Below are 14149 nucleotides of genomic sequence, written 5' to 3'. Positions count from 1 at the left end.
TGCTTCCCAGGGCGTTCCGGGGTGGGGCGGGGCGGGGGCCGGGCCGGGCCGCATCCTCGAGCCACTATGTGGAGGCCCCGTGTGAAAGCCTGCAGGGGGGGGGGCTAGGGGCAGCCACACACAGGTGACCCGCTGCTGCTGCCGGACGGGGACGACCACTTGTTCGACACCACACCGGTACCACACCACTGAACTCGCGCCAGCGAGGGTGGTTATAAGTTGGTTGGTTGGTCATACTGATACAGCGGGTTCTATGATGCAAATTATTATTTTATTAAAAAAACAATAATGTGAAAATGTGTGAGGGGTCATTCAAGTCACGATTGTTTTGTTTTCTCTTTATACGTGCGTGTGCGTGCTGGAGATCCGGTCGAGTGAGAAACGCGCTACAGTCTGCACTTATACTTTTTATCCACGGCACTTTTTCAACGAATTGACTGTTATTTTCATCACGTTGGAAATAACTGAATTTTCTCTCGTGTTGATGTTGTGAGTGATTTTGTTTTTGAGGCGACCAAGTGGTTTTTTGGGGAGGGGTCTCAGGGTGGTGGGGAAACCGAAATACACCCGAAATAGACGCGAAATAGTCGGTATAATAGTGGCGAAATACCGCGAAATATCGTGAAATAATCCGAAATAGGCGAGAAATAACCGAAATGGCATGAGAAATAACCGAAATGGCAGGAGAAATGCCATGGAATAGCCCGTACGCCACGAACCCAAGTGATTTCTCCCTCAGGAGGACGTGCGATATGTGCACTATGGCTTATCAGATCGGGGCAAGGACAAGGACGGTCCGAGTGTGGTCAGGTCTGGTATGGGACACACTTTGGGCCTCCTCACCCGGCCACTTTCATCCTCGGCCAGTCCAGTCCCCTCACGGTGGAGAGAGGAAAGTGGCCGCGAGGAGCTGTTCAAGGAGAACAATGAGAAATCCATCCGCGAGAAGCCTGCACTCGCCGGCGACCGCGGGGGTACACGACAAAAAAATTAAAATAAAAACATTTGTCATCAGAGACGGGGATTAGTTTGCCAGAAAAATTAAGATTAAAATCGTGATAAATTAGTCACACAAAACCTGTGAGCTTGAGCAAATAATTTGGGTTCTGTTACCGGCAACAAATTGGTTGTTCAGACACCTGTTGTCCACATTTTTATTAAATATTCGTGTGAGTTCAAAAAGTATTTTTTTTTTAAAAACCAAGTCCTGCTCACGCATTGCGTTTCTTCGTACTCATCCTGCGATTTGTGTGGCTGCCAATAAAACATAGTCTGCACATTTCAGTGATTAAACATTGATTTGTTGTTGAGAGGATTAGGAGATCAGGTACATGAGCTGTCTTCCGGGAGAGCTGAGGGATCCCTTGGCGTCTGATGGTCGCTGTACGGAACCGGTGTGCTTGTGTCGCCTACGACTTGGTAGAGGTTTAAGTACTAGAGCTGGAAAATTTCCAAAATTTTCGGGAAGATTGTCGAAAAATTTCGGTAAATTTCCGGAAAATAACAGAAAACTTCCGAAATCTGGAAAATTTTCCACTTTTCCCGGAAATTTTCCGGAAACTTTCCAAGGCTTCCAACCTTAGTAAGTACCATGCTGCGGACTACTGCCTTGCAGCTGGGGGCCCACACCAGTGAGTGCACCACGTGACCGACCGGTGGGCAAGGACGCCGTGATGGGCGTCGACCATAGGACTGGACGGACCCATCCGCCCCGCGACCTGCCCGACCAAGGCTATAGAGCGAGTGGTCACGGTTCAGTGGTGCAAAAATAGAGAAAAACAAAAACTATGCTGACTAATGTAGTTTATTGCGCGCACCTCTCTTCTGATGACAGGAATTTTACGAGTTGTCCAGCTTACCAATTGAAGGTGTTTGTTTTTTTCAAATCTCTTGAGAGGGTATGTCAAAGAAATTGGCGGGGAATTTAAAATCGAATGACATATGCAAGGTTTCAAAACGTTTGGTGGATACGCGGTAGAAACGATGTCCTGGTTTTCATGACGTTTGGAAAAACCAAGACGTTCCCGCGAAGCATTTCTTGCACAAGACACCAGGGTCGTTTTCACCATGACTGACTGCGACTACCCCACACTACACTACACTTTTCCGATCGGTTGGAAGTGTTGACGGCTGGATTGGCAGGGTTGGCAGCCCTTCTTGGCCGCGGGCCGACGGCTACGCCGCCGAGACGAGCACCTGGTGAGAGGTGGTCGTGGTGTACGGAGCCGAGAACAAGGTCAAGGATGAAAGGAAAGTACAGAGCGCACTGCTGCACCGCGAGCCGTTGCGGCATTCCAACAGAGAGAGAGAGAGAGGCGGTTGAAAAAATAAAAAAGAGATCCAGCAAAATGTCATCGGTGGAATCGTAGTCGTCTTCTCCGCCGCTGTGAATCCTGCGCTTTCTTGGCATTCCAGCGCCAGCCCCTTCGATACAGCAATAATAGTGCATAATAGTGCATATAGTGTAAAATGACAAGGGAATTTTGTTTTTGGTCTATATTATTGCAATATGCAACAAAAATTGTGGCCCCCTTTGGTTTAATAATTTTTTGCATCTTCTATAGACAAAAATGCTCCCCTCTGTCATTTAGAGTGTTTAATCACACAGTAACATCAATAACGGCAGCAGAGTACCCTGAGCGGTGAAAACGTTTTGCTGTCGCCCCACAAAATGATTCTCTTCGCCTTTTAACGCCGCTAGAGAGACACTGCTGTTTGACAATGGGCACTCGACCCACGAATTGCTTCCCAGGGCGTTCCGGGGTGGGGCGGGGCGGGGGCCGGGCCGGGCCGCATCCTCGAGCCACTATGTGGAGGCCCCGTGTGAAAGCCTGCAGTATCACTCTCGCTGAAGAATCGGGTAAAAATAAACATGGGAAAGAAAGGCCCTCGAAAGGAAATCCGGTGTGCGAAAAAAAGGCCCCTCACACGCCGGCTCCTGCCACGGCAAACACTGCCAAAAATGTTACGACCCCATTGAAAAGAATTTCAAGTCGATAGCGTGGGTGGGATTGGAATTATTGTGTACTTTTAACAATTAGCAACAGAGCAGTTTTTTCCTGGTAATTTTTTCTCTCATAATTTATTTTTAAATCTTTTCTTTTAACAGTGGCCGCATGTTTCGATGACATGCGCGCTTTGTCGCCCCACGACGCGGCGACGGTCTACGCACGACACTCTACGCGCGAGGCGCGGAGCTGCCGAAGCAAAAGCAGACGCTCATTCACAAACCGCTTGTGGCGTGGCACGCTCGCCTTTCCCCGCCCACCACCCCGCCCGCCTTGGCGACTCTGGAAAAAATTAACTTAATAAATACGACCTTTTTCATTTTTTGACTGGACTTCATCTCGAGATCGTAATGTTACCATCGTATTGTAAGCTGCATAAAATTGTTTTGCAATTTCTCTTTACAAGTAATTTTAACCCTTAGGTTTGGCTCTGTCCGGTTGCGTTGCCTTAACCTCCGGATGGCATCTGCCCCGCGTGGTTATTTTGCCGAACAATAATTATTGAGAAAACACTATTGTAAATTGCGGCGAAAATTCTCTGCAAAACCGTGAAAAGTAGTGGAGGTTCCACCAGAAACTTTTAGTATGACAAGGAAGAAGAAGTTGCCGTCAACTTACGACATATTTTATGGATAGTAAATTGCAAAATATACTGTAAATTTGCGAAGATCCTGTCCTGCCGATCCATTTATTGGGGCGTTCGATCGATCTTGAGCGTTTTGTGCAGGGATATCGTCCATGTCAAAGCGTCGAACGGAATGTGAATGAGACGGAAATGTGGTCTGGCTCTGAATGAGCACCTCTAAATACGACACGGTCAACGTTCGTAATACGAACAGTATAAGGTTTTCAGAGAGAGAGAGACCGATATTTACAGTCGGACCGTACCAAGGAGATCGTCAGTTCTTTACGACATTTAAAACCTACCTCACAATTCTTACAAGCATTCTTTACAGAGCGGAGGCGTAGAATGTGAATATGCGCATTTGTGTTGTGCGTTTCAATGTTCCGCATTCCCACGTATAGGCGCTGCCTATCCACTGTACGTTCTGCTAGTATAGGGGCCGCCGGGAAACCAACAGCGTATATTCAGCGTATCCACCCCCCCTTTCTTTAAAAAAACCAAAGACAAAAGAAAACAGATAAATATTATTATTGTGTCAGCGGATATCCCGCGCGCGAACAAGAAGTCTGCGCGACGCCTCAGGAGATGGAGAGCCCGGGGGGCATACTGACCTCACAACAGGCAGTCGTCGTGTGCTTTTGGAAAGCTCCTCGCGAAACCACAATGAAGAGGGGTTGGGGGGAGGGGGCGCCCCCCCCCCCCTCTCTCTCTGCTGGAGAGAGGGAGGGAGAGAACTGCGAACTGCCGCCGCTGAGCCCGCTAGACACTGCGCCCCCCCCCCCTCCTCCCCCTTTCGCACCGGCAAGTACTGTATCCGCTTGGCGGAGTCCGCTACGTTCGCCGCCGCGCCTTCGCCAAATGCCGATGTCGATCACCCTCAAAAGGGTCAAATGACGTCGAAATGGCATCAATACGAAAGGCATGATGACGTCGTTATTCGGCGTTATTTCTACATAATGTGTGGTGACCTTACAAGCCCACGTCAAAGCCGTGTTGTTAGTGTCTATTATTAAGCACCACTGTGAGAAAGCAGAATCCGGAATATTCTCCATGAGAAACCATTGAAAAGTTAAGAGAAAAATTGTTACATTATGTGTGCGTTGCCGCTAAAGAATGAGAATTGCTGTCGTCAAATCATTGTATACAGGTCACAAATGTAGCCTATTCGACCGTGTATCGCTAATTTCAAAAAACAATAAAAATACCTATTGTGAATTTCCAACGATGATGTATAGCACACGTTAAAAATTATATCTTGTAATTAAAGAAGATTGCTTGAAATTCAAGGGAAAATGACTTCGATTTCAAGCAGTCTGCTTGAATTACAGTACAAGACACATCTTTTTTACCGTGCAGTGTTCGGGCGGGTGCTAAGCGACCAGTCATCCCCCAGAGCGAGTGCGCCTGTGCTCGCGCTGGTTAGCGACCGGGCCAGTCGGTACGGTCGTCCCCACCGCGCGTTACCTACGCACACCGGTGTGGAGACCGGGTCGAGACACACGGCAGCAGCGGCCCGACAACCACTCCCCGGAGTTTAAAGAGAGAGAAAAGTGCGCGTGGCCGACCCATCATCTGCGGCCTTCGGCCGAGGCGCGGCCGATGCAAACTGGGAAATTGGGCCGGAATTTCGAAAAAAACGCATCTGTCCAATTAGTTTGGGAATGGAAACATTTTCCAAAACATTGTCGTTGAAAAGGTAAATTCCAGTGTCCTGTATTTCGGAAATTTCCGATCAGTGTGAATATACGGTTCTACACCAAAACTGGGTTTAATACGTAACAACAAAAATGTCATTTCTGAATAAATGTTAGTCAAAAGTTTATTGGCATTTTCCAAAACGTTGTCAAATTCTCCAAACTGTTTTGGAGTTGTTGTTTGGAAATTTCAAAGAAGATAAAAACACAATTACAAGAGAGCTGCGACTGGAACAGAAATAGCGGTCGGATAGGTGGCGATCGCAGCCACCGGCTCGGTTGAAATGTCAGCGCCCGTACAGTGCGGGAGGGACTGCACCACCGTTACCGCCGTCACCGCCATCACCGCCGTCACCAAAACAGCTTGTTCATATATTCCGCCCCGTAAATGAAGCATTTTTAATGCTCATTCGTCGTGCATGGCTATTCATAACACGGCTCATCGGAGGTCACTGTACTTCTTTTTACGCGAAAGGCAAAGAGATAGGAATTTTAGAATAGCAACTAATAGGGAGGAGGGGATTTCAGTAGGTTTCCACTCCTTTGAAAGAGTGTTTGTAAATTAATATTTAAATCTTGATAGGTGTAACTTTGGAGCAATATAAGTATTTTACACTTATTGGTATCGTGTGTGTTTCTGTGACTCTGCCATAGCGCTTTACATGGTCGTTGGCCGTATACACTCACGCGGGGCTTTGACACGTGTTATTTGTCAATAAACGACGCCTAGCATCAAGTGCCTAGGTCGTTCGTTCACCGAGCGCTCTGCTGCCGAAGGGACGCCCGGCCCGCCGCTCGGGGCCCGGCGGCGGGCGGGCCGGTGTGCCAACGTGTCGATGTGGGCCAGCAACGGCATCTTACCGACTCCCCCCCCTCCCCCTCCCACCACTGACTGAGACTGGCAGCGCGTACCTAGAGTCTCTGCGGCGAGGTGTAGAGCGGCGATATTAAGGCAGACACAGACACCTGCCGCTGTCAAAAAAAATAATCTGTAATAACTTTCACACAAAACTGTGCTCGTCTGTGATTTCTCGCGTGACGACTTTACACCACCTAATAGATAAACGTATAGGGAAGAAAATCGTTGCAAAAGTAATTCTATAACTTTTGGTACCATCATACCAAAAAAGTTTGCAACCAGTGAAAATTATTTGCAGTGCAGACAAAATCCGCATAAGCGCAAAGCTGTCTGCCGCGGGGGAGATACGCGGCTCATCGGTTCGGGCGAGTCGCGCTGTGCCCTACAATGCCTCTCTCTCTCTCTCTCTCTCTCTCTCTCTCTCTCTCTCTCTCTTTCTCTTAAAATGCGCTTTTTATAATGTTAATGAATATCTAAAATATGGTCTAAAATTCAGACATTGTTGTTAATAACTGTACAAACAGTTCAGTGACAATGAGGAAGTTGCCCAGTGTGGCGGAGCGTAGCGGGAAACAAAACAAAGCACCATAACCTACGAGAAGGAATGCTTCATATCGCGGATTAAGTTCTTTTCTCGAAGTGCTATGTGAATGCATAGGTGTATATAAGGGCAGCACATTGATTAAAACCTTGTCAAATACTACTTTCTAGATGTATAGCGTAGTTTTCTTTTGTTGCTTTCTGCTTTGTTTTGGTTCCCTGCTACGCTCCGCCACACTGGGCAACTTCCTCATAAATCAAATCAAATCAAATCTCTCTCTCTCCTGTCTCTCTCTCTCTCTCTCCCCCCTCTGTCTCTCCCTGCCCTACCCTCCCTCCTCTCTCTATCTACTGTCGTTATTTAGCCTTTTAAAAAATGACTTCCTTATAAAAACAAATGCAAAAATAAAACGTACGCCTAAACGAAAAGTCTCGAAACTCGATAAAATTGTATGTACTGGACTTCCAAACAGCAGCACAACTAGTGTAGTATAGAGTACAGTACAGTAGTACACCGTCCAGTCCCATCACCAGTATTTTTTAAATTATTTTTACAGTGCATATGCGTCCTTTTCCCTCAATGCCGGAAGAGGCAATTGCGACGCCCGTCCCCGATGATGTGCCCTTTCAACTGCATTGTGGAAAGCATTAAAAATACGCAAACCAGGGTCGAGATTTCCTCTCTACCCGCGCCCGATCCGCGCCGAGATACGCCCTTTCACAATCTCGATAATTGGAACGCGGGCTCACTTCTAATCGGCCAGTCCTCGTCACGTGCACTCACCGTCCATGTGACGACATTCTTACACAACAACAACGAGAACGAAAAGTAAAGGGATCAATACAGACGAAAAGTAAATAATTGGCTCCTTTTTGCCGGTGCGTTCCCCATAGCGCCTGGCGGCTAGGCAGACCCGCCTCACGCGCCTGTGCGACGGGCCTGGCGCGCATCTGCCGGGCGTTTTCCAGCGGAGGCAGACACGCACGGACGACGCGATCAGGGTTTATTTTGTATTTATTTTCTTATATCCTGCAAATACTCGTGTCCCAGCTATTTTTAAGTTTGGTTCGCATATACTACTATATGCGGGCGAATTGTTATTTTGCATTCTAGTGGAATAACAACATCATTAATGTTTGTTTTGGCCCGAGTGTATATTACTCGCGGCGTAAATGTCGCTCCAGCGGCTTGATCACTTTCCGGCAGGGTGCGTATGGGTTTGGCGCCCTCGCGCCTGCTCGCCCCCGCCCCGCCCCGCCTCACCGCGCCCCGCCGCGCCCCGCCGCGCCCGGGTAGGCATGGCTCGCGGTGTGGCGGCCGCCGGTGTGGCGCTCTGTGTTCAGTGTGCCGTCGGCCGGCTTCCCCCGCGCGTGTGTGCCGTCTGACCGGGGAGAGCCACCACCTCCGCCGTCTGTGGTCGCGGCCCTGAGCCCGCTGTGTGAGTGTACGCGAGTGTCTGTGTGTGTGTGTGTGTGTGTGTGTGTGTGCGTGGACGCGCACACACTTGTTGTGCTTTATTTGTGCGCTATGCCGCCGAATGCCTCTGGCGTTCCCGATGGGGTGGTCGGGGTGTGGGGGGGGGTATAGTAGGGGTGGTGAGCGGCTGGGGTTGGTGGTGCTGCTGCAGCTGCCACAGCTGCTGCGGCTGGGGCTGCGGGAGGCTGGGCGTGGCGGCGCTGCTCTCTCTCTCTCTCTCTCTCTCTCTCTCTCTCTCTCTCTCTCTCTCTCTCTCTCTCTCGTGGTGAAGAAGAGCCACAGGACTGATTGCTATAAAGTGAAGCACACGCACACACACCTCTGCCTCCTGCAGGGGGAACCATTTGACATAGGCTTTTGCACGCATACGGTGAAAATTCGCGCCGTGCGGAGCTACACAGAGTGCTGCTGCAGGGGGCCCCCACACGGCCATCACGGTGGAGATTGCCCAGTGCGCTTTTTAGCAGATGATACGTAGTCATCAAGTCATCATCGGCTTGTACTCCCGTAAAGTTCGCCAGTTACTGCGTTAAAGTTTGCCGGTTAGAGCAGCAGCTTGCGCCCCGTCGCGTCCAGAGTTGAAAGTAAAAGCTCAACGCCAATCGTCAAAAGTCATCTGCTTTCACGTTAGCGTTAGCCTGAACGGTTTTTCAGTACGTGTCCCTGGTGTGGGTCCTCGCGAAGACAGCTAGGGGCGAGCGGCTGATCCGCAGTCTGTGCCCACGCGGCCCCTTGGCGGGGCACGATGGGGTGACACTCTCCCTGTCGCACACCTTTTGTCCTTTTGTAACGTTTGAGAGGCGAAAAGCAAAACTCACCTTTATATAGTAGTCATATACGGGCGTGACCTCATCACCAGCGTGACGCTATACAGTACAAGCGTGTCGCGGAGCGGCGGCGCGGCCGATGCGGAAGGCCAAGTCGCGGCCGGCGCCGCCGCCGTGCAGCGCGCGCGGACAAGGCCGTGGGAAACGCGTAAAACTAAAAAAAGTATAGTGATAGAGTAACGCTTAATGCATAACGTTAGATACTCGTGTGTTGTTTAAGGGGTTCCGCTTTAATGATGACCTTTTGCGTCGACTCTACCTTATAATCGATTTTATTTTTGTTAATAATAAATGCAAAGGACGCCGTTAGCGGCGTAGTAATACAGGCTGCTTCTCTATTGAGTCTTATTTTCATGATCATATATTTTTATTTTTAAAGGAAAAGGGCGTAGCTGTTTGAAATAACAACCTCGGCCGCGCGCTTTGCGGCCGATCCGTGCGTGCGGTGACGTTGGGTCAATCTGCGGGTGTGCGAGTCACGCATAGAACTGCGAACGCGTCACCAAAAGAGCGGTCCAACGACATGGAACGTTGTAGTATAACGATGAGACACATCCGCATGCAGAGCAGCATGGTGCCTTATTGTGATGACGATCAGAGGGCCGCACCGCGTTCTGCGTGTGTCTGACTCCGCCGGGGAGGGGGAGGAATACGCCGCTTTTCGGTTCGGTCGAGTCGCGTCCGCACGCCCCACGCCGCTCTCTCACTCACTCACTCACTCACTCACTCACTCACTCACTCACTCACTCACTCACTCACTCACTCACTCCGGCCGCCGCGCCGGTGACTCACTGTTGCATGCGGTGCGCGCCCCACCTCTTGTCGCGTCACTCTGCGCCACGGAAAGAGAATACGCTGTGTGTGTGAGCGAGTGAGAGAGAGAGAGAGAGAGAGAGAGAGAGAGAGAGAGAGAGAGAGAGAGAGAGAGAGAGACCTGGCCTTGCGGTCAAGAGTCGTTCTACCCACCGTGTGCGTCCGACACGAGCAAATCGAAATCCCACGGATATATAGAGACATATTTAAACGAGGTGGGAGGGGGGTACGTTTTCTCCTCGTGGTAGAGACAGTCTTCGGGACTGGACAGGGCGGCGTCCACAGCCGTTTAACAGACAGTCGACCTTGTCCACGCAGGTTGAGCGGAACAGTGAGACTTCGCGAAGCCTGTTACGCGAGACGCGGCTCGTTATCGTTATCTTTGGGAGTGTGCGACGCGCGGCGCGGTGGGCATGCTCAAGTTGTTGCCTCTACACCGCACTGGGTGATCACTATGTGGTCACGCTTGCACTCTCCGCGCGCTCTTGTGTCAGGCGCAGAAGTAGTGCGGGCTGCGCCCCGTCTCCGGGACGGTGGCGGCGGGTTGTAGGCGCAGCGCGGTGGTGGTGCTCCTGTATTTCCGCGGGCTGCTGCTTGTATTCGTCCCCGAGGAGAGTGGAATGTCTCTCAGAGGGACCGCCGTGCTGTCGCAGCCGTGCGATCTAATTGTTTCGGTTTCCGAGAGGCTTCCGTCTGTTTTAATCTGCTGTCTCTACACAAATAATAACCGCTGCCACATGCCAGGCTTTTCTTCTCCCAGTCGACACAAAAATTACTCCCGCGCGGAGGGTTATACGTTTTGGGCCGCGGCGGCGCGACACCGGTCCCGGGGCAGACAAGGGACACTCTTTTGCTCCCCATCTCGTATTTGCGTCGTCGCTAGGGGTCGATTTCGGGGAAGAGCCGGGCAAGCCGGGGGTATAGTTGAGAAAGAACGCAGCGCAGAGAAACGAAAATCGTATAAACCAGAGAGGCAACAGAAAACAACCACCCTCCGAAGCCCCCCCCTTTTTTGGAATCCCTTTAGATGTCTCTGTTCGAAATTCCTTGGAACTTCCTTTCGAGAGCATAAAAAAGGACTTAGGGATTTCATATTCCCTCGACGTTCTCACCTTGGCCGCCCGGTGACGGGCAGACCAGGACCCGGTATTCCGCTGGCTGCCGACACCTCGCCGGCAATCGACCATCCTGACCCTCGGCCTTTAGATCTCGCCCGCAATCGACCTAGAGTTTGCAATCGGTCGGGCACGGCAAGCAGGTGAGCTTACCCGACTGTCTTCTGTCTCTCTCACTCCCATCTAACGCGACATTAGAGGGAGAAAGACAGAAGACAGTAGGGTAAGAAGCTCCCCTGACCGCGCCCTCCGATTGCAAACTCTACCTAAAGCCCAGCGCACACCTCCTACACGGACGCTTCCGAGTAGCAATCAGACAGCGTGCGAAAGCGCATAGTGGCCCGACGCAAAAAGTTGGCTTTTGTTGTGAAAAAATTTGTTTAAGAAATGTTTTGGAAGCCTCCTTTACCATGTTCTGTGAATAGTGCAAACGGATGCAAAATGAAAAATCGCCGAGCAAAGCGTTCTACGGATGGATTTCACTTAAAAGGGATTATGCAGGATTACGATTGAAATCCAAAAATTGAGGGACAATAACTTTGGAACATGCGAGGGACAAAGTACGAACTTCATTTTCTGTTAGGGGCCCCATCATCAGCCAAAACTAAAAGTAGTGTGTGTTGGGTTTCTGTTTTATTTGGGATCGCCTCATCTCTGGTCCGCCAAATAATGTTTGACTTCCCCGCACACACGCGCGCAAATATTATTATTCGCGGACCCGAGTCTGTTTGTCGCTGCTGCTCGTATTCGCCGCCTGCCTTTATGATCATTGCGACGGTATTCGATCTATCGCGAAACTCGATAGATCGCGACCATCGCGCAGCTGCTGCTGCTGTGGTAACTGAACGCCGCCGCGCGTGGCGAGTGGCGTTCTGTGATTTGAATGCGCCGTTTAATCTTTTTGATTGTTTGTTCTGTTTTGGCGAGGCAATCAATGGTCGAAAGTTGTGGAAGGGGAGGTGAGACGATTGGCCCTTGCTCTCCGTGGCCATGTGACAGCGAGGAGCAGCGATATTTCTCGACGTATTTCGCATCACTAAAATGTGCGTTTTGTGGAAAACCGACGCGCTCTTTCGGTTCGGTTAACACGTCGTCGGTGTCGATGCGTACATCTTTGCCGCTCGAATAGGGGGAGGTTGTCGTTTGACGGTGATGACGAGGTAGAGGGGCGAGAGAGGTTGGAACGTGGGGGAGGGGGTCTGCAGCAGCGTTCAGGCCGCCGTTCGGGCGCGTGATTGTGTTTGTCTCGGGAGTAACGAGGTTATAGCTAAAAGCCGGCTGCCTGCCTCGGCGCGTGTAATCTACAGAGAGGCGATGCCGGCGCCCAGCAGCCCCCCGCCGGCCGCCCTGGCCTCCAAGGCGGCGCCCGCGGCCCTGGAGCAGCTGACGCCTCTGGCGGGTACGCCCGTCAGCCTGTGCGCCATCACGCCGCCCGTCGAGTTCCGGGACGCGCCGGCCGCGCCGCCTGCCGACAACGGGGACCTGCCCTACCTCGCCCCGGAGGTGCCCGACGACGGCGGGCTGCCGTCCCCGGGGCACGTCCGGCGCTCGATCGCCGCCTTCAACGCGGGCGTGAGCGCCGTGGAGGGCCTGCTGCGCCCCAAGAAGGCCCCCGTCGTGGTGCTGGTGGACGACATGTCGCCGCTCACCCCGGGCGCCCGCCAGACGTGGCCCGTCGACGACCGCGGCTTCGACGTGGACGACTTTGGCTACCTCCGCTTCGACCTGCGGCGCGCCGTGCCGCCCGGCGCGCACTCCTCCCTGTCGCCGTCGCCGTCCTCGCCGCTGCACGTGCCGCCGGGCGTGAGCCGGCCGCTGCGCCCCGTGCCCGTCGTGTCCATCACGCCCAGCGAGGACGTGGACCTCAGCGGGTCGCTGGACGCGGGGCCTCCCACGCCCCCGGACCGGCCCGTCAGCCGCATGTCGTACCTGGCGCCGTGCTCGGACGACATCAGCTACGTGCTTCCGTCGCCGCGCCGCCGTCGCCGGCCCTCGAGCGCGCCGCCCGACGCGCCGCGGACCCCAGTCGAGGACGTGGCCGTCGACGAGGTCGACATGGCCCGCACCGTGCGCCTCGCCATGCGCCGCCCCTCCGACCTGGGCATCATACCCATCTCGCCGCCCGGTACCGTGGGCTCGAGTCCCGGGGACGGTGACGTGGACGACGACGGCGACCTGGCGGGCGACGAGGACGAGGTGGACCGCCGGTTCAACCAGCTCCGCAACGAGCTGTTCGAAGTGATGCAGCGCTCCATCGACAGCGTCAAGACCCCGCACGGCTCTCTCGGCACGCCCACGCCACAGCCCACGCCTCAGGGGGAGCCGCCCGCCGCCGTGGTCGAGCAGCCCGTCGTGCGCCAGACGCTGGCCGTCCCCGCGGCCACGCCCGGCGGCGTGTCGGACTGGACGCCGTCACCGCTCACGCCCCAGGTGCCCGCCAAGGGCTTCGGCCTCAAGAGCCTGCTGCTCCAGTGCGCGTGCACCGGGCCGCTGGCCGTCCGCCGCAAGAGCGCGGCGCAGAAGCCGGCCGCCACGTGGTACGTCAAGGTAAGGACGGACTCGGCCACCTTCTCCGCCGCCACCCGGACCACCTGCATGCGGAGCCCGCCCGACCACTGCGAGACCCGAACCCTGCTGCCCTTGCTTTGCATCAGATCGACACAGTCCTTGTCGATCGTTGCTGTGTACCGGGCGTTCCGATCCGGCGGTAACTTGAAGTAAACCTTTAGTTTTCAAAAATGACCGGTTCATTACTTTTCTCAAATGCGTCTCTAGGCGTATGACATTCTCTCGTTGCTGCGGATGCCGCGCGTCTCTCTCCACCTCACAGGCTAACCGTACTAACCATCTCTTCTTTCTCTCTCTGTCTCCAGGTGGGTATCTCGCGCCGCTTGCAACCGTGGAAGTGCTGGGACGTATGTACTAACAGAGAGAGAGAGAGAGAGAGAGAGAGAGAGAGAGAGAGAGAGAGAGAGAGAGAGAGCGCAAATACCTAGGGATATAATGCTGACCATTTTAATGCACACCACTGACCCAATTCAAACTACACATCCAAAGCTCAATCTGAATCCGAAACCACTTCCAAATAACCCAAACAAAGTAGTCAAAACTAAATTCAAATTCGGCGTCGTTTCCCGCTCGGCGAATACTCTTATTCCCCTTACCGGGGTCGTAGCCCAGAGCGCATGCCT

The 14149-nt window shown here is 52.8% G+C and overlaps 1 protein-coding gene across 7 annotated transcripts in view; it reads left to right on the top strand.

The window, feature by feature from the left end:
• The window catches only part of LOC127752248 (SH3 and multiple ankyrin repeat domains protein 1-like), a 22063-nt gene that overhangs the window by 2505 nt on the left and 5409 nt on the right, over window positions 1-14149 (top strand). The window contains exons 1-3 of one of the 7 annotated variants that reach the window (XM_052277048.1): window positions 8069-8165; window positions 12266-13505; window positions 13832-13873. The exons of 1 other annotated variant lie outside the window; for it this stretch is intronic. In XM_052277048.1, coding sequence (XP_052133008.1) covers window positions 12273-13505; window positions 13832-13873 — 1275 coding nt within the window. In that variant the 5' untranslated portion in view covers window positions 8069-8165; window positions 12266-12272. Of the gene's footprint in view, window positions 1-8068; window positions 8172-8340; window positions 13874-14149 lie in introns of those variants that run through there. 5 more of the 7 variants (XM_052277051.1, XM_052277057.1, XM_052277067.1 and 2 more) reach the window with 5 other exon arrangements.

The sequence above is a fragment of the Frankliniella occidentalis genome, unplaced genomic scaffold, assembly GCF_000697945.3.
Source record: "Frankliniella occidentalis isolate FOCC.00 unplaced genomic scaffold, Focc_3.1 Scaffold9, whole genome shotgun sequence".
Taxonomy (NCBI): domain Eukaryota; kingdom Metazoa; phylum Arthropoda; class Insecta; order Thysanoptera; family Thripidae; genus Frankliniella; species Frankliniella occidentalis.
This window is presented reverse-complemented; position numbering and strand designations above follow the sequence as displayed.